Here is a 22,432-nt window from a genome sequence, read left to right on the forward strand (position 1 = left end):
CTCTTTTGCCTTCTCAGTGACATTCTTTCATTATCCTCAGGTACCCAGTGTCCTCGTACTCTCTCACACCCTCTCTCTCTCTTTTCTCTCTCTTATCTTTCATTCATTTCAATAATTCATGGATCCTCTCTGTGTGGGAGCTCCCTCCAAGGGAACAAGTCATCCATAACCCAGTCCCACCTTCTCACATTATGCAAGTTTTTCTGCAACTTCCCTGGGGTGGGGGCACCCAATATTGTAAAGGATTCTAGGTCATAAGATCTTAGATTTAGGGCTGCAAGGGGCCTCAGGGAGGCTATGAGGAAAGGTGAGTTTGGAGGAAAAGATGAGTTCTGTTTGGAACATGTTGAGTTTAAAATGTAATTTCGGATCGTTGTAGGCAATTGGTGCGATTCTGGACTCGAGATCAGGAGAGAAGTGAAGATTTTACATACAATCAGAAGATATATGGAACCCAGTTATATTCCCTAGAAAAAAACAATATTTAAGGAAGTAGATAGATATGCTTCGAGTCTGGTATCCCCCTTTCCCTGAGGAGAGCAGAGTAGTCTCCAGCACCAATTTCCTGCTTCTCCTCCTGGCAGGAATAGAAGTCTCCCTTGAGGAATGGTGGAGAGAGAAGAGGTTAGAGATGTCTATTCTGTCTCTTTTCAAGACACATAATGACAGGCCTTGCTGTACGTGGACCCCTCACTACACATGTGGGGCCCTCTCCTTCCCTACACATGGAAGCTTTACCCAGAATACTTGTGTTCAGTACAAATAAAAAACCCATACACAAAGACTATTATAAAAATCTTGATTGTTTATTATTGAATAATAAAGAACAAAATAGGTACATATTGTATAAATAAATATTTTAAAAACTTATTTTTAAAAATCATATTATAAAATCTCTACAAAAACCCAAAAGCTCATACAAGTTTTTCAATACAAGTATTTCACACACATACATATTAACAATGTTTTAAAATTCTAGGAGACATAGTCATTCATACTACAACCTGAGTACTACAAAGTCTCCTACTATTTGCCAAAAAAGGTTTTGGTTTAGTATAGGCATAATCTACCTAATACCATCAATTGGGTCTACAAAAACTCCATGTTAGACAATGACATTACTGATGGTGATTCATTCCATAGGAATGATGCTATAAATGGTTGATCGGCCAAATGCTGTTATTAATAAAAAATAGTTAGCATTTACATGGCACTTTAATGTTTACAAAACACTTATTATAGACAGGTTTTGCAGTTTACAGTGGGGTTTGCTCATAAGATGTTATCCTAAGATGTTATTGGTAGGAACAGCCCTATGTGCAGTGTGCTTTTACTTTGCTCTGCAAATTCCTAACTGCATGCCAAATTGACTTTCGGTCCAACTACTTGCAAACGGCCACCATCTCTCTAGCACATTATGCCCCAAAATGCACAAGATGCTTCAATATGTACAATCGGCCTTGATACGCCCAACTGATGATGAAAGCACAGAAGTCCATCTCTCACATCTTGTAGCACTAGGACAGCCATTGCAGAGACCAAAGTAGACACTGTTTCAGGCTTTCCAGCCATTAATGGGGAGCTGGAAATTGGGAAATTTTCTGGAGTCTTCCTGACTCCAGGCCTGGCCCTCTGTGCACTATGGTGCCACCTACCTGTCCCCAAAAGCACTATTAAAGGATGGTTTTAATGTTTTGTGAATCACAGAACATTCCATATAGATGGTCACAAATGTTAAAAAAAATCACCTAATGATCTCTAAGCACATTATGCTATACTGAATCCCACAGTAATAAAAGTACCCCAGATCAATGATCTGCCATCCCAGTACAGTTTGGTCAGTAGGAATGACTATGGTTTGCACTTTTCAGAGCTCTTGTCAATGTTGTCTCCTTTTGAACATTTGAAATTATAGAACTTCTTTTCAATATTTAATTAGCAGCAGAATTTCTCCCAGCAGAAGATACCCATGGATCTTCTAAACACCCGATAAGTTATAATACTCATCCCTGTTTACATGGCACCTTACATTTGACAAAGGCAAATATCATTACCTCACAACACCTGTTCACCTGTATTCTGTGAGTGTTAGACTCACGCCATTTGCAAAAAACCAAAGAACTTCAAAGTTCTGACAAGAAATGTAATCCCAACATTAAGGCCCTTTTGCTGTTACATTTATAAGGGCTTAACAATGGCTAGTTGGTTGGTCAGTCTATTATAAGACAATCCATATTTTGAAGGGTATATTCACACACACTAAGTGGAAACTGACTCTTCCCAGTGAAAGACAGGGGATAGCCCTTGTCACCTAGACTTGGTCAGCAGAAGTTATTTGCGGTTGCCAAGGTTGTGATTTATAGGCATGGAAAGACCAAGGATCCAACGAAGATTTTCCTCTTGAGGAGAAGAGTTGTCTCCAGTGGCTAGGCACATGGCTGAAAAGCCTAGTTTTCTAGGACATATCTATAACGGCATCTCCAATTCCTGTAAAGACAATAGCAAATCCTTTCAGAACTTTCACAAGATCTGAATCCTGCCTGCTCTTAACACTTTGTTCTAGCTAGACCAAAGTCATAATTTATGTGTGCAATTTTATCTACCCAGACAATCCCAATCCTTTTATAAAAAAAAAGAATTTGTAGATGCAACTATTTGTGAATGCAAAATGCCTTGATGGTAAAGATCAGTGAAGACAGGGGCCATGCCTTAATAAGACTTGTGTCTCCCCTAATACTTAACACAGGGCTTTCTGTACACAGTGGGTATGAAACAAATGTTATTGAATTGGAATAAAATTGTTAATTGGCAAATCCAATTCATCAAACACTTAGAACATCCCTAGCCCTGCTCTCATTGCAAAGGGAGTATTGAGATACCAACAGCTAATTGGCCTGACCTAAAGTGTTCAATTGTGTTCTGACAGAAGTACATGACATGCCATAAATTTCTATTGCTTGGTTAAAAGAATGAAATGGCTCATTAGATTGCTGTATTGTTCCTTGCACATAAAGTATAGCAATTAGTCTCAGAAACCAGGGAAAGTCTAGTTCAATAGAGCTGATGCTATATGAATAAAGGATGATGATGGTGATAACCAAATGGATTTTTAGTAAAGGTAGACAGCTTACCTGATCCTGTTGGACTTAAATTAATTCAGAAGAAGCTTGGTAGGTTCCATCTGAATCAAGACTCTGGCAGCTACTGTAAAACATGCAAAACAAGACAAGATAAACCACTGTTCTCCAGTAGAAAAGGGGGGAAATATTTGTGTAAAATGTTAGCTGACGGATTTCATATATCCACAAAGATAAAACTTACCTAGCAGGAGAAAATTTCTTTGCTGCAAGACAAAGAAAGAAAATCATTAGGTGTCATGAAATAATAAAACTAATTTTGAACTATTTCCCTCATTCCCTATTTTTCAATTTATCCTTTTTGACAGTTGAGCTTCCAGCCTTTAACTTTTTATAAATCTGATATTGTTTTGAAAGATCAGTTACTGATAAGGCTTGAATGAGCACAAAACAAGGTAACCTCGGTCGAGGCCCCCAACTTCTCTGTGACTCAGTTTCCTCATAAAATGAAGAGGTAGAACTAAATGACCTCTAAATTGCCTTCAGGTTCTAAATCTATTAGCCTGTGATCTCCTCCGCTCTGATTTAAGCCTGGGACTTTCAAGAAATAGACCTCAGGAGCATTTTTTTCAACCCTCCTTTTCTGTAATGGTAACCCTACTTTTGATCTGGACCTGTAGTTTTCATTGTGGTGGGGAACCCTGGGTTAGAAATTTTCTCCACTGATGCATTTCAGCAACTTTTGGGGAACATATAATCTTAGAATTTTCTGCATCACCAAAAGAGAAAATGATTTTCCCAAAGTCATGCGGCTAGTGTCTATCAGGGCAGGACCTGCATCCTAGTCTTCCCAATTCCAAGGGTGGCCTTCTCTCTCCTGTGCCATATTGCCTCTTAACACTGAATCTGTTACTGCTAATTTGGACCATTATTCACCACCCTGAGATTGCCACTGGCTGCTCACTGCCACCCATCCTGTCAGACCTCCTCTGGTCTGTAGTAGAACCAAAATCCTAGGTTGCATTTGTAAGAGGTATTATGACCTCTTCCTTCATTCACCTATTCTTCTGTGAAAATTATTTCCAGAAGTGTATTTGTAAGGTATTCATGAAGAGCTGCAGAAAGGGTACTCACCTTTCTTTCGAAGACGTTTTGCGAGCCAAAGAAGAAATGATGCTGTTGTCAAGAGGGAGGTCCCACTAGTAGCCAGGCCAATGACCAGGGAAGTATTTGACTCCTCAGGAGCTAAGGGAATGAGGAAGAAAAGAGTCATTCAGAAATTCAGAAGAAGGAAGACACTTGCAAATAAATTTAAAGTCCCTTCCCCTAAGCCTTTTCTCCTATTGATGAGAAAGGATCATTTACTACATTTGACATTTTTATTTTAGAATGTAAGGGGGTCAAATCATTCATCAAAAGACTTAACTAACAATAGATTTTGTTCAAAGGAATGCTATTGGTTGTATGGAAAGTGTCCCTAAGTAAGAGGAGGGAGTCTCCTATTTCCAGAGCAGAAGTGACCTAAACCAGGGATTCTTAACCCTTTTTCTGGCATAAACTCCTTTGGTCGTCTGATGAAGCCTAGAAACCCCTTCTCAGAAGGATATTTTTCCCTAATTAAAGGCTATGCTAAATTTTAGTAAGAGATTAGTCAAAATAAAGACTAATTTTCTTCTCAACCAAGTTCATGGATCTCCTGAGTCTACAGACCCTAAGTTAAGAACCTTTGCTATGAACCAGAAATCAGCAAACTGCTACCCTCAGACCTAGTCTGGCCCACCATCTGTTTTTGTACAGCTGGGGTTGAAAACAATTCTTAATTCACAATCTTACAAAAACAAGTAATGGGCCAGATTTGACTCACCAGCCATAGCTGACCCCTCCTCTAAACAATAACAAGTATATTTTGTCCTATTTTCCCCCATCCCTGTGGATTTTAAAGGTTCCATAGCTTATTAACCTGTATGATCTTCTGGTTAAAGAATGTAACATCTTTGATGTCAGAGACATTTTTTTAATCTTGTTTTTGTATCTTCTGAGCCCAGCAATGTTCCTTGTATGTGAAACACACTTAATAACTGATTAGTTAAAGGAATAAGTGCATGAGGACAGGCAGTCGTTGTCCCTTCTGACATCATTTCCTGAAATATCCAGATAATTCCCTTTCTGCACTTCAGCCCACAGCCTCTTAGTGAGCCAACCCTAGCCCATTACCTTCACAGGAAGGCAGCATCCCAGACCAGCTTCCTGTGGCTCTGCATGCCAAGGAATCTGAGCCATTGAGTTTCCATCCCTCGGGGCATTCAAACACACATCTGGTGCCATAGAGAAAATTCCCATCTCCATCGCAGGTCATGTTGATCTCCTCAGGGACTTTCAGGATAGAGCATTTTACCACTAGAAATGACATCAAAGAAAGAGATGCATAAGGTTAAGAAAAGTCTGGCGGGAAATAGTTAAGCTGGTTAAAATACATGCGCTGAATTCCCCCTCCAAAACTTCTCTGTTTCTAGGCTAGCTGGCATATTTCTTTAAAATAATTCTGCAAATCATCCGAGTAAACTAGTCTATAATACAAAAAGTAGTGTATGATTGTAAGTAACTTAATCTCTCTCAACTTAAAAGTTACCTGTTTCAGACTAGAGACCCAGCATAAAAGAATTAAGATCAAGGCTTTAATTGCTCTCTAGGAATTAAGTGGCCCCTAAGAGCTGATCAACCACCTAAGAACCTGAGCTAATATTTAATTAAAACTTTGGTTTATATTTTAGTCATCAAAGTTGTGAGTTTTGTTTCTGTGAAATAAACTATCTTGATTTCACTTTCACAAATAAAAGAAAATACTTTTGGAAGAAAAAAAATGAACCTAAGCTCAGTCCTACCTTCACAGGTTGGCACTTGCTGGGTCCACTGCCCCTGGGCTGTGCACTGAAGTTGGGGTGATCCTTGCAATGCAAAGCCTTCCTCGCAGCCGAAATTGCAAACTGATTGGTAGGTGAAGTCTCCAGTGGAGGGATGGGCACATGTCACAGAGCCATTCTGGGGCTGGCTCACAGCATTGCATTTCACGACTGTAACACACACAAGTGTACACAAACACACCATTACCATGAGCAGTTTGCTTGACTAATGCAATGATAGGCTGACTGCTCAAGAAATAAAGTGTGACCCTGGGCAAGTCACTTAACCCTGTTTGCCTCAATTTCCTCATCTGTAAAATGAGCTGGAGAAAGAAATGACAAACCATTGCAGTATCTTTGCCAAGAAAACTCCAAATAGGGTCATAAAGAGTAGGACATGACTGAATAATAACAACGACCACGTATATGATGGTTATGTTTATGTCTTAGCTTCCTGGTAGACAGTAAGCCTCTTAACTATAGGAACTGATCACAGGATCATATATTGAGATCCAGAAAGGACCTAAAAAGCCATTGAAACTACCACCTATGTTTTACAGATAAGGAAACAGAAGCCTTGCAAGACAAGCTAGGTCTCTTGCCCAGGATTTCACAGGGGGAATAAGGGATTAAGCATTTATATAGCACCTACTATGTGCTAGGCACTGTGCTAAGTGCTTTACAAATATTATCTCATTTTATCCTCACAGCCTTGCGAGGTAGGTGCTATGATTATCCCCATTTTACAGATGAGGAAATAGGCAAAAATGTTAACCAAGTTGCCCATGGTCACACAGTTGGTAAGTGAGGCTGGATTTGAACTAAGATATTCCTGATTCCAAGTCTGGCACTCTTGACACTGTGCCACCTGCACAGCTAGTTAGTGTATGATGAAGGATTCAAACTCGGATTTTTATCTGACTTTGTTAGCTCAAATAAGCACCTGGCTTAATTTCATGACATGAGTTTTAAGTTTTAGCAGCTCCCTTCAGGCAAGGCAAAACTTCTGGGCCTGGTATGTTGTCATCTGAAAGGAGAGAAATTTGGTCCTACCTTCACAGGTTGGCATTTGCTGTGTCCACTGCCCCTGGGCCATGCACTCAAATTGGGGTGATCCTTGCAATGCAAATCCTTCCTCACAGCTGAAGCTACAGACTGACTGATAGGTGAAGTTTCCAGTGGAGGGATGGGCACACCTCACATAGCCATTCTGGGGCTGGCTCACAACATCACATTTCACAGCTGTAACACACACAAATGCACACAAACACACCATTACCATTAGCAGTTTTCTTGACTAACGCCATGATGGCCTGACTGCTCAAGAAATAAAGTCCTGTGTTTTGGGAAAAAAAAGCTTGGATTTAAAAAAAAAAACTACCTTCACACACGGGCTCCTCCTTGTCCCATTCGCCTGTTAAGTTACACTGGAGTCTGTTGGATCCTTTCAACATAAATCCCTCCTCGCAGGAGAACTCACAGCTGGAGCCACTTTGGAAACTTCCAGAAAAACTAGGAAGGCATTCCATGTGGCCTCTCTCTGGCCTGGTGGGAGCTTTACACTGTATAGCTAGTGAGACATAAGTTAAATACTCAGTCAAGATTGCAAAGCAACATGGAAGTATTTGCACTTTGATGAGTGAACTCAGGTTCATTCCATGAAAGACAAAGGTAAAGAAGAAGCTAATTCTAGATCATGGATCATAGGGTTCAAACTAGCAGACTTCAGAGGTTCCCCAGCCCTGGAGCCCTTCATTCTGTAGACAGAGGAATCCAGGCCCAGAGACGTTCAGTAATTGGGCCCAGGTCACACATGTAGCTAGTGGAAGAACCAATTTTCTACTAAGACTTTGTGCCTCCAAATCCAGGGTTCTCTGGATACACCATGCTATTTCATCAGGATTTATGAGTAATTGGGAGGGCTTATAGAACAAAGCAGCTTGATGCAGTGTACTAAGAAGCAGCCTCAAGATGTAGTGGCATTTCAGTGCTAAATATGCATCCTTTCCTCAACCCCATGGGAGAAGTAATTTTTATTTCTCCTCTACTCTTCTTCCCTCATCCATTCAACAAGGTTAATTCTGGGCAGGCGCAGATGGCAACCTCTCAGAAGTGGGATTTGTTGTTCCTCTGATATGCTGGGAAGGCTAGGGATGGGGAGGGAGGGCTTTGGACAATCAAAGGGAATCATTGGAGATCTAGGGACTTGGAGAGACGAAGGAGAGGTGGTGGCAGGAGGGAGAGAAGAGCTCAGTATGGGAGGTGGGTAGGCACCAAAGAAAACTTTTGCTTGCTTTGAAGTTTTGCCTAGGGCCCTGATTGTGGGCCTTCATGACTGAAACAAATGCTTCTTCCTGGACACCTCTGGCACTCCAGGAACATGTTTGCTATATCTTACATGGCTTGCTAGGTCTCAGTGTCTCTGTCCTTCTATTGGAGAAGATGTAAATATGCACTTACGCATTTACACTCAACATGTTCTTGAGTATCTACTCTGTGCCTAGCATTGATAGAACTGCTCCTTAAGATTTAAAATCAAGAGTTGGCCATTATTTCCATTACATTAATGTTTCTGCCTCTTCCATCTTCAGCTTGTATAAGATATTGCTCTTTCTGGCATATACCTATTACATTCTAAATAGGAATCAATCTTTTGATGTGTACATCTAGCCCAGGGCTGTCCAACCTTAGGTTTTTATTGAAACAATAGACAATATATTTTGATTTGCCATTTTAGTGAGAGCTCTGCAGGAGCTCAGCTTCATTTACTAAAGCATTTATGTAAATTTCTATGCTTGTAGGCTGTCTGCATAAATCACACTGCAGCCCCATTTTGGACAGCCCTGATCTAGCCAATAAGGATTGTAACATGGGACACAAGCTCATTTGAATAAGCTGCTCCTCAATGGTGGAGAACAATTGTTCAAAGCTCTGTGCCTGCTTGAGGGGAAATTGGTTAGACCTGCCTTATACTGAGAGCTAATTAAATGATTTAAACACATGAGTGGGGTTCACACTGCACATTGAATTTGATCACAAAAGTTCAAGCAGGCACCTGGCTTCATTTCACTGCATGACTTATAGGGATGGCGTCTCCATTCAGGGAAGAGAAAGCAGCTCAACCTATCATGTTATACTGTTAAAAGATAGAAATTTTGTCCTACCTTCGCAGGTTGGGAATTGCTGTGTCCACTCCCCCTGAGCTGTGCATTCAAGCTGCGATGATCCTTTCAGTTCAAAGCCTTCCTCACAGCTGAAATTGCAGACTGATTGGTAGGTAAAGTCTCCAGTGGGGGGATGGGCACACTTCACAAAGCCGTTGTGGGGCTGGCTGGGAGCATTACATTTCACCACTGAAGCACACAGAAAAGCACACATACACATCATTCCCATTAGTGATCCGTTTGACCCCTTTGGTCATACATTACAGAACCAACCCTTTAAATTGCCTCTTGATATTAAGACATCCTACCTTGACATATTGGCTTCTCCATGTCCCACTTCCCAGATGAGCTACAGTGAAGCTTCTTGGATCCCTTTAGCTCAAATCCTGACTCACAATCGAAGACACAAGTTGTATTCCATGGAAACATTCCAGAGCTTTGGGAACAATTCATGAATCCATGAGCAGGACTTGTCAGTGCATCACACTCTACCACTAGAAATTAGAAGTGAGACCATGAATTTGACAGAAGAACAGCATAGTTCTTCTCTGTTGGACTTGAACAGTTCTAGAAGTCCCTAAGAGACTTAAGGACAGTACACTAGGCCTTTCATATATGATTTCCACCTTATCAGAGAAAGTCAACTTCTGATTATCTACATTGAGAATTATCTGTTAAAAGTCTCTGTACTTTGCTAACATAAAGTGAATCTTGATTTTCTCAAGCCCAAAAGGAACTGTAAGAAAAGGAATTCTAAGCCAAATTGAAATTCTCCCTGGTACTAACTTTGTTAGACTTGGCTCCTCTCATCAATGCAAGGTTCAAAGACAGCTCCAAAAGACTCATGATGGAAAAAGCTATGCACATCCAGAGAAAGAATTATGGAGTCTGAATGCAGATTGAGGCAAATTATTTGTTCTTTCTTTTTTTCCTTCTTTTTTAAAGGTTTCATTTCTTCTTTCTCATGATTCATTCCATTGGTTATAATTCTTCTTTGCAACTGGACTATTATATAAATAAGTTCAATGTGAAATGTAGAACCTACATTGGATTACATGCTGTCTTGGGGGGGAGGGGGGAGGAGAGGGAGGGAGAGAAAATTTGGAATCCAGAAACTTGTGGAACTGAGAGTTGTAAACTAAAAATAAAAATAAATTTATTTAAAAAGAAAAAGAAAGAAAAAAAGAAATTCTCCTGAGTGCAAAGCAATAAATGTGTAGAAATATTGACTGGTTTTGCTTTTAAGCTAAAGTTTCATTTCAGTCTAAAGGTAAAATAATCTATTCATAGTATGGAAGAGTAGGTTGGATAGGTAAGAAAGGATGTAACTGGAGAAGAAGCATTGTTTCATTTCTGTTGTTGTCCCAAGTATTATAAATCTATACAACATTGGGATTATCCCTATTCAAACGGAACACGATACACCCTTCGAAGCCAAAGATCTATCGTGCATTAGTGTGACTCTTGAGTTGACTGTATATGTTGGAAGACAGAATGAGTTATGTTCTAAAATAGCTTCTAAAGTCATCTAGTATAAGTGGGATAAGAAACAGGGATTCTGGAATGAGGCCCAAAACTTCCTACACTGAAGAAAAGAGAAATACCTTTACAAGTAGGGCTAGGTCCGCTCCATTTTCCAGAAGAAGTACACTGCACTGAGTTAGCATTGGTTGGAACGTAGCCTTCTTCACAATTGACAGAGCAGGAAGAATTGGAATACCCCACTGGATGGCTGCAAACCAGGACGCCATGCTCGGGATTGGCCTGAGATTCACAGGTCACAGCTATGATAGAAAACAAAATCAGCCTGACATTCCTCACTTTGATGTAAGAAGGAAAGTGATGTGATGGAGACCACGCTCCAAAGACAGGGGGGAAGATGAGGTGAGGTTGAAATAACAGAGCAATGGATTAAGCAGAGCAGGTCTTACCATGCTCACACTGGGACCCAGTGAACCCCGGATAGCACTGGCAAGTAAAGTTGTTGATGGTCTCCACACACTCCCCATGGCCATTGCAGGAATTGCTGGTACAGGAGGCTGAAACCAAAAGGATTGTCACTGCTGCTGCTTTTACTCTTTCATATGAATCATCAGGATGCGTGCTAAAGGAGGGTTGTTAAAAGGACCCAAATTGTATTGCCTGGCGGGCTTTCGATTTTAGCTTAAGAGCCTGTCTAGAGAGCAGGCTGACATTCTTTAGGTTCACCTTCCCTGAATCTCATTTCAATATATTTCAGACCAAAAATCATATCAGGTGGTGCTTACTTTTGCAATCACATGACCATTTTGCAAATGGGAGGTACCATATTTCCTCATTGTCTCTGAACATTGATATCTAGTGCTCCAGACACACACGCATCTCGGGCTCAGTGACTGTTGCTACACACACACACACAAACACACACACACACACACACACACACACACACACATGCTCTGATTGTGGTAATGATATTGATAATAATAACAATAATGACGATGATGATGATGATGACACTAGCTTGCATTTCTATAGTGTGTTAAGGTTTGCAAAGATCAAATATAATCTCATTTTATTCTCACAACAAACCTGAGAAGTGCTATAATTATAGGTGCTATTATTATCCCCATTTTTCAGATAAGGAGACAAAGGATGAGAGAGGTGACTTGCCCGGGGTCACATAGCTAGGAAGTGCCTGAAGCCGTATTTAAATTCAGGTCTTCTTGATACCAGATCTAGCACTCCATCCAGAGCACCACCTATCTATTAATAATTAACAACTATGTTGAGACTTAGAGTTCCAAATAGAATTACACACATTATCTTATTCCTTCAGCATAGGAAACTTTTGAGGTAGGTACTTCAGGATCAAATTTATTTAAAGCGCTTTGCAAACCTTAAAACTATTTATAACTTTTTATAGCTGTTATTCATGTGTTACTCTCATTCATTCCACCATTATCACTTCCTACTAATTCAGCATGCACCATACCTGTATAACACAAGGCCAGCTTTTCTTTTGTGCACCTCTCATCATTCCACATGCCCGAGGATACTTTCCTCTGGATATAGATCTCCACACAGTCCTCATTATTTTGCTTATTGTTGGGTTCACCAGGAGCCCAGTTCATGGCCTCTTCGGTAAGTGGCTTCTGTGTTCCCACCCAGGTCCAGACGCCATTGATTTTTCTGATTCCAATCCAGTAGTAACTTGGGGAGTGTCTTAGTGTTCTATTCAGGTATTCAATTTCATTCTTGTTCTGAATGGCAACCAGGTCTGTGTATCTTTCCTGACAATATTTCCTTGCCTGTTCATAAGTCATATTCACTTCAGAAGAGGCATACAACCAAGCATCACTCCTTTCAAACAGAAGAAATGCTAGAAAAAGGAAGGGTACAGTTTTATCCTGTGAGTATACTGTTCTTTTGACAGATTTTTTTTTCTAGTTTTATGGGTTTGTTTGGGTTTTTGGTCTTGAAATAATACTCGTATGGTTGGACAAACTCAGGAATCAATATGGAATTTTCCTGGGGCTTTTGGGGTGACCTGAGCTTTTGTTACCCTTCTAGGCATGGGAAAGAGATTAGCAAAGACTCCTCATTCCTGGAAACTCTGCTTAGTGCCCTGACACCAGGTAATTTTTCTCAGCTTCCCGTTGTACTATCATTTGATCTAATATCACATTTTTCCCAGAACCAAGTAGTGACATTATATAGGGTATCCCTATGCAAAATGAGGTTTTTATCCCATTTTAATTAGTGATAACAGTTTTCTCAAACAAATATGATCTTACCAAAAATGAGACCAAGTAGAAATGACAAGACAGTCATCATTTTGGAAACCATTCTTTTCCTCACAGTATGGGTGTTGGAATGATTCTCTGGGAGAAAAAAAGAACAGAATTTATTTTTTAACTGAAATTGACATTTACAAATATCTTTAAGGTTTCTAATGTGATTTACAAATATAATCTCATTTGCTTCTCACAGCAACCCTCTAGGGGTATATTCTATTTTTATCACTATTTAATGGGTGAGGAAGCTCCTGGAGGCTTGTCTGGGGTTCCAACCCAGCCTGACTCCAGGTCCAGCACTCCATCCACTACCTCATGCTATCTCATTATCCTTAATACTATAAAAGAATTATGCCTTTTGAAAATATGATAAGATGTTGACTCTAAAAAACTGCCAAACAATGAGACTGATAAACGTTTTACATGATATTCTTCAAAGGTAAAGCTTTAAAACCTCCAACAAGTTAGCAAACACTGGATTCTGGATTTATATATAGCACCCGAGAGAAAGCTGGACTTTTAGCCAGTCTGAAAATTATACAGATCCACCTGGGAGAAGTTGGCAGAATGCCTTCTCTATCTGGAATCTCGGTGCTATATTGAATCCTCATCAGAGTTTTAGTCAATAGTCAATTGTACTTACAATTCCACGATCTGGTAGTCTGCTTTCCTGATTTCTTCAAGTACAGCCTCGCTGTCTTTCACGCTCTGGCTGTAGTCTGTCAAGAACTGCAGCTTACCCTGGGCATCTGAGTCCTTTTAAAGACAGCACTTCCTATGGAATTCCATGACCCAATGGCTGAATAATAGGAGGATGTCTCCACGTTAGAAAGTGGGGAATTTCCGAAGAAGGAAAGATTCCGGGGAATGTCCGCAATATTACGAATCCCATGCTAATAATAAGCTCCTTCCCCAAAGTTTGCCGCCCCTCTTGCATTCTACCATCCCTTTGATGCATTTTACATATTCTATGATTTGCTGAAGCCTAATAAGTAAGGTCTAGGGTTAGAAATAACACACAACCACTCTTCCTAAACACAGGCAAATAAATATAGGCCAATTTGGGACTGAAGAATGGGACTGATCAGCTGAGATTTTTAAATCAACAGCTATCTCTACTTTGCCAACATAATCCATTTTAATTTATGCACTTCATCAACAAGTGCCTATCTAGCAGATGTGTCTATAGACAAGCACTAAAATGGATAACTAAAAATAATACTCTTTTATTACATGTTTATAATTAAAGCAAGTGCAAAAAATTTAAAAAACAGAAGACAGCATCAAAAAATGGCCCATGTCCAGACTCTTACAAGCATTATACATCTAAACAAACTTATAGGTATTCTCCATTCCTAATCTCTGGTTTTCAACATACTAGAACATAGCAGTGGCTGGTATTTACACCACTCTTTAAGGTTTGCAAAGAACTTTATCTGTATATTTTAACTAGATCCTCACAATAACTAAGTAAGGGAGTTACCACAGGTATTAATTATCCCTATCTTACAGATGAGAAAACTGAGGCTTAGAGAAATAGAGTGGTTTGCTCATGGTCACATAGTTTTTTTTAAAAAAAATGCTAGAAGTGGGATTCAAACCCTGGTCTCTACTGCTGTCAGGTCTTGGGCTAGTTCTACTATCCTATATATCTTTCTTTCTTTTTAAGTTTTATTTTTAATTTATAGAATAAAACAAGCATTTCCATAACATAGGACAATTAAAAAAAGATAATTGCACATAACTGCAAATCTACTATGCACAACTTGCAATTCCTTTCAAATATACATATGTACAAATATACATAAGATTATTATGTAAATTTCTATCTTTTCTTCCCTCCCCCCAAATGGCTGCCATTAGACACAAATAGGTATATATATATATATGTATGTATGTATATGTGTGTGTATGTATATATGTATGTATGTATACATATATACATATATGTAAAATTATCCTATACATACTTCTGTTTATCAGTTCTTTCTCTGGATGCAGACAGCATCTTTCTTCCTGTGTCCTTTATAGTAATTAGGTATTTATAGTAGTCAACATAACATATTTGCGCAAAATCATTCTTAAAGCAATATTGCTGTTACTGTATACAGAGTTCTCTTTATTCTACTTATTTTGCTTTTCATTATTTCGTGCAAATCTTTCCATGTTCTTTCTAAAATCATTGAGCTCATCATCTTATAGCCCAGTAGTACTCCATCACAATCAGATACCATAATCATTAGCCATTCCCCAATTGATGGGCATCCCTGTAATTTCCACTTCTTCGCCACCACAAAGAGAGCTGCCATAAATATTTTCTATCTTTCTGATGGGTAGATGTCTATTTTTTCCCTTGTATTGCATCTCTAATTTAGACAATACAGGTATAGGGAGTGATAAGAGGGCTATGTTCAGAGCTCAGCGATTAAATCAGGAATGGTTTCTCAAGATCTCAGGTATCTTTCCTGGTCCCTGGGCTAGGTGATCCTAAGGAAAAAAGCAGTGGTTATGAAGTGAGAGAGTCTTGCTTCAAATCCTGACTCTGCTGCTTATGTGACCTTTAGCGAGGTACTTGATAGCTGTGGGCCTCAGTTTCCTATTCTGTGAAACTAAAGGGACTGGATTAGATGCACTCTGTGGTCTCTTCCAGCCCTTAATCTATGATCTTATGAACCTGTGTGACCTTCAAAAATCATTAACCTCTCTGGTCCTCCTGTTTTCATCTATAAAATTGGGACGTGAGACTAGCCGGCCTTTGATCTCCTTTCCAGCTGCAAACCTATGGTACTTTTTGTAATGAGGGAACTTTAAAGTATCATTTGTGTTAGCTACTAGGTTACAGCAGAGGGCACCATGACTCAGCAGGGGCTACAATGATAGAAAGTAACTTGTCGGGAGTAGTTAAAAAAAAAGGAATTTTGAGGGTAAGAGATTGTATACATAGAGATCATGAATCATTCAGGGATGACTTTTATATGGACTTCGACTTACTATTAGATGTTGCTCTATTTGCCAGGATAGATACTGCTCAAACCTATAAATCACCTATTCAAAGCTTATGTTTGCCAAAAGGAAGGAAAGCGATCATTAAAGTTGACCAAAATCTCAGGTCAGAAGAGCTCCCGGAACCAGGAGGTCACCTTGCATCAAGAGGCCACCAATGCCTAGCTTGAATTAGTAGAAAATCTGGGGTGGAATGAATAGTTCCCTTTGACTTTCCGATTTTACTTTAACTCCTAGTTGTTTTAGTGTTTCTGCTCATTCCTTTGAAGGAAGGTGAAAATGACCCCACCTTTCCATCGATGAGAATATTTAGTTTCCTTCAAGCCTCAACCCATTGTCGTTTCTCAGGAAAAGCCTTGGATTTATTTTTCTGCTTAAATGTTTTATTCCTTAGTAGGATGTAAGCTTCTTGAGGACAGGGACTGTTTTTTATTTTGTCTTTGTATTCCTAGTGTCAAGCTCAGGCTAGACACAGGGGGTATTCAGTAAATGTTTGTTTACATAAAGGTAAGACCTAGACTTGTAATTTCATTCACCCGCTTGAGAAAACTTCTGACAAAGTAGTTCAGTACCTTGTCTGTAACCTATATAATCTGGGAGTATATAGAAGTTAAATGCCCTACTTAGGATCATACAGCCAGGATGTGTCATAGGTAGGACTTGAACTCAGGTCTTTTTGACTTTGAAGCTGTAGACACTATGCCAACCTGTCTTTTATTTACATATGCAATATGTAAATTTGTTGTTCCTTTGTTTCAATTGTGTCCAACTCTTCACGTCACCATTTGGTGGTTTTTTGGCAAAGATACTGGAGTGGCTTATCATTTCCTTCTCCAACTTATTTTATAGATAAGGAAACTGAGGCAAACAGGGTTAAGTGACTTACCCAGGATCACAGAGCTAGTAAGTATCTGAGGATAGATTTGAATTCACAATGATGAGTCTTCCTGACTCCAGGACCATCACTGTATCCACTGGACTACTTAGCTGCCCATAAAGCATGTAAATACATATATTTATATGTATATACATATATATGCCTACATGTGTGTTTAATGGGAAGACTGCCCAGTGAGGGCCCAGGTTCCCCAAACATCCAGTTTAGGTTGGCACCAGGCAGACCAAATGATGTATTCTCAAAGCATTGGGCCCTCATTATCCAGACCCCAGTTACACATATGTATATGTTGTTTCCTCTAATAGAATACAAAGTCCTTGGATGAGACTGCTTCATTTTTTCCTTTGTAGCTCCAATATCTAGTACAGTGCCTGGCATACAGTAGATGCTTAACTAAGTGCCTGTTGATTGTGTTAAAGGAGTGAATAAATGAATGAGTGAATAAATGAATGTGGTGATTCTAGGTATCTTCTCTAGCCATATTCCTGCAAATAGTGATAACTTCGTAGTTTGTGCTCATCACTTCTTGCTGCTGGTGAAAGTAGCACTGCCACTTGCCTTCTGATGACTCAGTGTCTCTTAGGGAAAATAAATGTTTTGAATCTTTGCAATGGTTTATAATAGGAGAAGAATTCTTTTTCCAGCAAAGAAAGGGAATTACAAGGAAAATGACATACAAAAGTGAACTGGGCTACCATTCACTTATGTGACATGTAGGTTCTCTTCATCTCTTCTCTGATACTGTAAAACTCTGGAATTCCCCCAATATTCTTTTTTTTTAAAAGCTTCCTTATGATTTTGTTTCACTATTTTAATGATCTTGCTTTCTTTCTCCCTGGCAGACCCTTATCTTGAGACTTCCTCCTTATGTTTCAGCTCTACCGGATCACATAAAGTAATGGACACCTCTACAATATAGGAGCTGCCCTGGTAAATTCCCATAACGGAAGGTGTTTCCACATAAGGAAGGTTGGTCAATTTACAGGGCTTTTCCTGAATGCTTCCAGACTGTCGTCTTTGAGGGGGGAAAAATCCCTGTGGCTTAGAACAGTCCCCTGTTTGTTTTCTTTGGCTGTCTTTGCTGCCTGTTTTTCAGGCCAAAGAGTGGCTCCTCCTGGTCTATTATTATCTCAATTCTAGATATTGCATGAGAAAAAAATAAATCTTTCCCGTTAAGTTACTTTTAACCCTACTGTGTTTTTAATTAATCGCACAGAAAACAAGTAATTTAAAGAAGGCACTAAAGAAAGGCAGCCCAACTGTAAGTGGTAGCAGTAAGAGTAAATAGTAAGGAGCAAAAGTCAATTTTCATAAGCCTTAATGTGAGTGAGAATGATGAGTAGGGTCATCTTGGTTCTTCACTTCCCTTTGATCATATAACGGCTCTTTGAATTCAGGACCGCATCCCTCCTCATCTGACTGTTCAATGGCTTCCTTATTAGTCTTTCTGCTTTCTCCAATCCATTCTCCATATATAGTTGCCAAATTAATGTTCTTAAAGTATAGAACCAAGCACTGTCAGCTTTCTACTCAAAATTTTTCAGTGATTCTCCTTTGTCTCTAGTACATAATTTCCCAGCAAAATGTTTAAAGCCCTCCACAATTTGGCTCCCATACACCTTTCCAAACTTAGTTCTTATTGTTCACGTTTATGTAAGTCTTCTTTCTAGGCACAGCAGCCTACTAGTTATTCCTAACACACAGAATTCTATCCATTGTGCTCTCTCTCATCATCTCTACCTCACAGAAATCTTAGCTTCCCTTAAGACAGAGCTCAGGTGCCACCATTCTGTATTATTAGTGCTTTCTCCCTCCTGCAAATGCTTGGTATTGCTTTCTGTAGACTTCATATTTATTTCACTCAGGTCCACATTGTATCTCCCCAGTAGAATGCAGGTTTCCAAAAGAATAATAACGTTGGCTCCTTGAAGTCAACAATTATTTAATTTTGTCTTTGTATCCTCAGCATTTCTCCGAGCTTTGAACAGCTACCATTTAAATGACAGCTAATTTTTATATAACACTTTAAGGTTCACAAAGGGTCAGATGCATTCTATATCGTTTGATTCTCCCAATGGCACTGTGAAGTAGGTGCTGTCGTTATCTACATGATCAAACTGAAGCTGAGAGAAAGAAAATAAATGACTCGGCCAAGATCTCACAGCTATGAATTGTCTGAGGCATGATTTGAACTCAGAGCTTCTTGGCTTCAAGTCCAGCACTCTTTCTACTATGCTAACCTGCACAGTTGGCAGTTAATAAATGAGCATTTAGTTGAATTGAATCATGATCCTAGTCATTATGAAAGTAATGAAAATATTATCCCCAAACCTCTGAGCTCACTGATTTGTGAGGGGCAGAATGGTATAGTAGTCCCAGTTCCATTAAAAATTTGTTGTGTTGTCTTAAGCAAATATCTTCACCTTGCTGAGCCTCAGTTTACCTACTTGTATAAAATGAGTCGTTTGGATTAGGTGACCTCTCGGGTCCTTCCAACTCCAACATTCTATGATTCTGTTCTATGACCTCCCTTTTAAATTGGATCAATTACATGTCACCTCTCCTGGTAAACATTTTAGCTTTGATCTCTGGTCCAGAGATTTCTATCAAAGGCCCTGCTTATTGGGTCATTCTCTAGAATGAAGCATTTATACTTAATATATATCTAAAATTATACTACTATATAATAATAATTAGCTAACTTTATGTAGTGCTTACTATGTACCAGGCACTGCGCTAAGCACTTTATAATTATTATCATATTTAATCCTCACAACAACCCTGGAAGGCAGATGCTATTCTTATCTGCATTTTATAGATGAGGAAACTGGGGCAAACAGAAGTTAAGTGATTTGCCCAGGGTCACAAGCTTTTAGGCCAGATACTCGTAGCTGGTGCATTTTCTTTCTAGTAAAACCATTAAGGGTATTAATCAAGGTCTTAGTGCCAGTAGTGAAAGCTGCTTTTAATAGTAAGATCCAGCCCTTTTAATGGAGTCTCCCTCTGCCAACATCCCTGCGTATAATAACTACATTGCAAGAGAAGGTCCAGACACAAATTGTACATAGAAGTGTTGAGTCTTACAAGATTCGGAGGCTTAACACGGCTTCGGTGTAGTCATCTGTCTCTAGCAAGGTAGAATAATAAGGAAGGAGGATATAGTGGATAGAGCCTTAAATTTGTAGCCAGGAAAACCTGGGTTCAAATCCTGATCCTAACACTTTACTAGCTGTGTATTCATGAGCAACTCAACTTCTCAAACTTTCTAATTTTTTGTCTCTAGTGAAAGACAACCAACCAACCAAAGTGAATATTACACCTGTAATAATGGATACATAGAGTTGACAATATATAGAAGAAGCACTTTTCAAAACATAAAGTGCTATATAAAGGTCAGGTGGCCACATGTGGTCCTCTAGGTCCTCAAGTGCAGCCAGTCAAAGGGCTGCATGTGACCTTAAGGCCGAAGGTTCCCCACCCCTGGACTTGTCCATATGAACTTGAAAGTAGAACTAAGTTGAAAGCATTAAAGTGCCATAAACAAGCCTGAAAGATTGCTCAACCCCTCCTTCATTTGAATATTGATCTTCTATTTCCTACTAGAGAATCTGAGCCAAAAGGCCTTTTCTCAATCCTCATCCCTCTTGTTCTCTCTGTAGTCTTTAATACTGCTGATCACATTTTTCCCTTTTGATCACCCTTTTCTCTCTAGGTTTTTGGGGCACTGCTGTCTCCTGTTCTCCTCCTACCTGATTGACTGCACTTTAGTCTCCTTTGCTGGATCTAAAATCATGTCGGTCAACTAATTATAGGTGTCTTTTCCCCAAGGCTTTGTCCTGGGTCCTCTTCTCTTCTCCCTCTATACTATTTCACTTGGTGATTTTATCAGCTATCACAGATTCTATAACTTTTCCTGATTTCCAGTCCTGCATCTCCATTTGCATGTTGGACATCTCAAACTAGATATCCTGTAGCCGCCACAAACTCAACATGTCCAAAACTGAACTTGTTATGTCCCCTCTCCCTCCTAGCCCTCCTCTCTTCTCTCACTCCTAGTCACCCAGGCTAGAAATCTAGGTGACATTCTCAACTCCTCATTCTCACACCCCCACCCACCCATATCCAATATAATGCCAAATCCTGTTGATTCTACTACAGTGCCACTACCCTGGTATAGGACTTTAGCACCCCATATCTAGACCATTGCAGATGTTAGGACCTGGCAGCTAACTGAAGAGCTGGGGAGAAAAGAATGATAGCCTGCTGGTTGGTCTCCCTGTCTCAAGCTTCTCCCTTCTACTCAGCTGCCAAAGTGATCTTCCCAAAGAACAGGTCTGACCATGTCAACCCCCTTATCCAATAAACTCCAGTGGCTCCCTATTATCACCAGGAACAAACATAAAATTCTCTGTTTAGCTTTTAAAGTCTTTCATAAACTGAACCCCTATCTTAAACCTTACTCCCTTGTATACATTCGTCAATCCAGTGACAGTGCTTCCTTGTTGTTTCTGACATAAGACATTCAATCTGTCTCCCAACTCTATACATTTTCACTGGCTATCCCCTAGGCCTAGAACACTCTACCTCCTCTTTTCTGCCTCCTGGTTTCCCTGGCTTTCTTCAAGTTTCTGCTAAAATCCCACCTTTTTCAAGAAGCCTTTCCCAATCCCCTTTTGGGCTAGTGTCTTCCCTCTGAGATTATTTACCAATTTGTACTACACACACACACACACACACACACACACATATATATGTCTTGTTTGTATATAGTTGTTTGTGTATTGTCTCTCTCATCATACTGAGCCCTTTGAGAGAATGGGCTATTTTTGTCCCTTTCTTATATTCTCAGCATTTAGCATAGTACCTGATACCTGGTAGGTAATTAATAAATGCTTGCTGACTTGACTTGACTTATTCTTGCCCTGATAAGGATCTGCTGGGGTAGCACTCCCTAGGTGGTTGCCTACCCTGCCTACCCCTAGTCTTGGCAATGCCTGAAAGTAATAAATGTGAATTTATTACTGCTCTTTGCCCAATTAGTCCAAATTGATGCCATTTCTACACATGCCATCAAAGGGTTTTTAATCTGGTCGAAGTCTCTTAATTTATATGCGGATGAAGAAACAGAAGCCCCAAGAGACTGTGACTTGCCTAGTTATTAGTACAACAGGATCTGATTCCAGGATTACAAACCAAGGCACTTTCTACTGCATTGTGTTGACTCCCTTAACAAGAATTATGGGTGTTGAAGGAGAAAGGACTGCACTTGGAGCCAAATCCTGGTTTGTGTGATAGTGAGTGAGTCATTCACCTCTCCTAAGCCTTTTTTCCACATTCATAAAATAAAGGTGTTGGAATAAATGGTTTTAAAGGCTTCAGGATCTAACATTCAGTGATTCCGAGGGAAATAGATGGGCAAAATCTAATTCCTCACCTCTTTTTAGCCTGAACATGAGATTTATAAAACTTGCTTTGGTTTTAAATTTTATTGGGTCCTAGTCTGTGGATTTGATTTGAATATAATGTCTGAACCATCAGATAACTGTAATGGGGAAACATCTGTTCTCATTAAGAGAAAGGATTCCTCTCATCTGATTCATCTAAGATTTCCCGG

The 22,432-nt window shown here is 39.6% G+C and overlaps 1 protein-coding gene across 1 annotated transcript; it reads right to left on the minus strand.

Moving 5' to 3' along the window:
* Nucleotides 1-3,146: 3,146 nt before the first annotated feature.
* On the minus strand, nucleotides 3,147-12,969 carry SELE (selectin E). The gene is made up of 12 exons (XM_036753338.1): nucleotides 12,918-12,969; nucleotides 12,116-12,502; nucleotides 11,073-11,180; nucleotides 10,746-10,925; nucleotides 9,450-9,635; nucleotides 9,142-9,330; nucleotides 7,359-7,547; nucleotides 7,031-7,219; nucleotides 5,292-5,474; nucleotides 4,212-4,322; nucleotides 3,322-3,343; nucleotides 3,147-3,204 (listed from the first exon to the last, which is right to left on the minus strand). Exons 1-12 carry the CDS (start codon nucleotides 12,967-12,969, stop codon nucleotides 3,147-3,149), a joined length of 1,854 nt encoding a protein of 617 aa, XP_036609233.1.
* Nucleotides 12,970-22,432: the final 9,463 nt, after the last annotated feature.

This window comes from Trichosurus vulpecula, chromosome 4, assembly GCF_011100635.1.
Source record: "Trichosurus vulpecula isolate mTriVul1 chromosome 4, mTriVul1.pri, whole genome shotgun sequence".
Lineage (NCBI taxonomy): Eukaryota > Metazoa > Chordata > Mammalia > Diprotodontia > Phalangeridae > Trichosurus > Trichosurus vulpecula.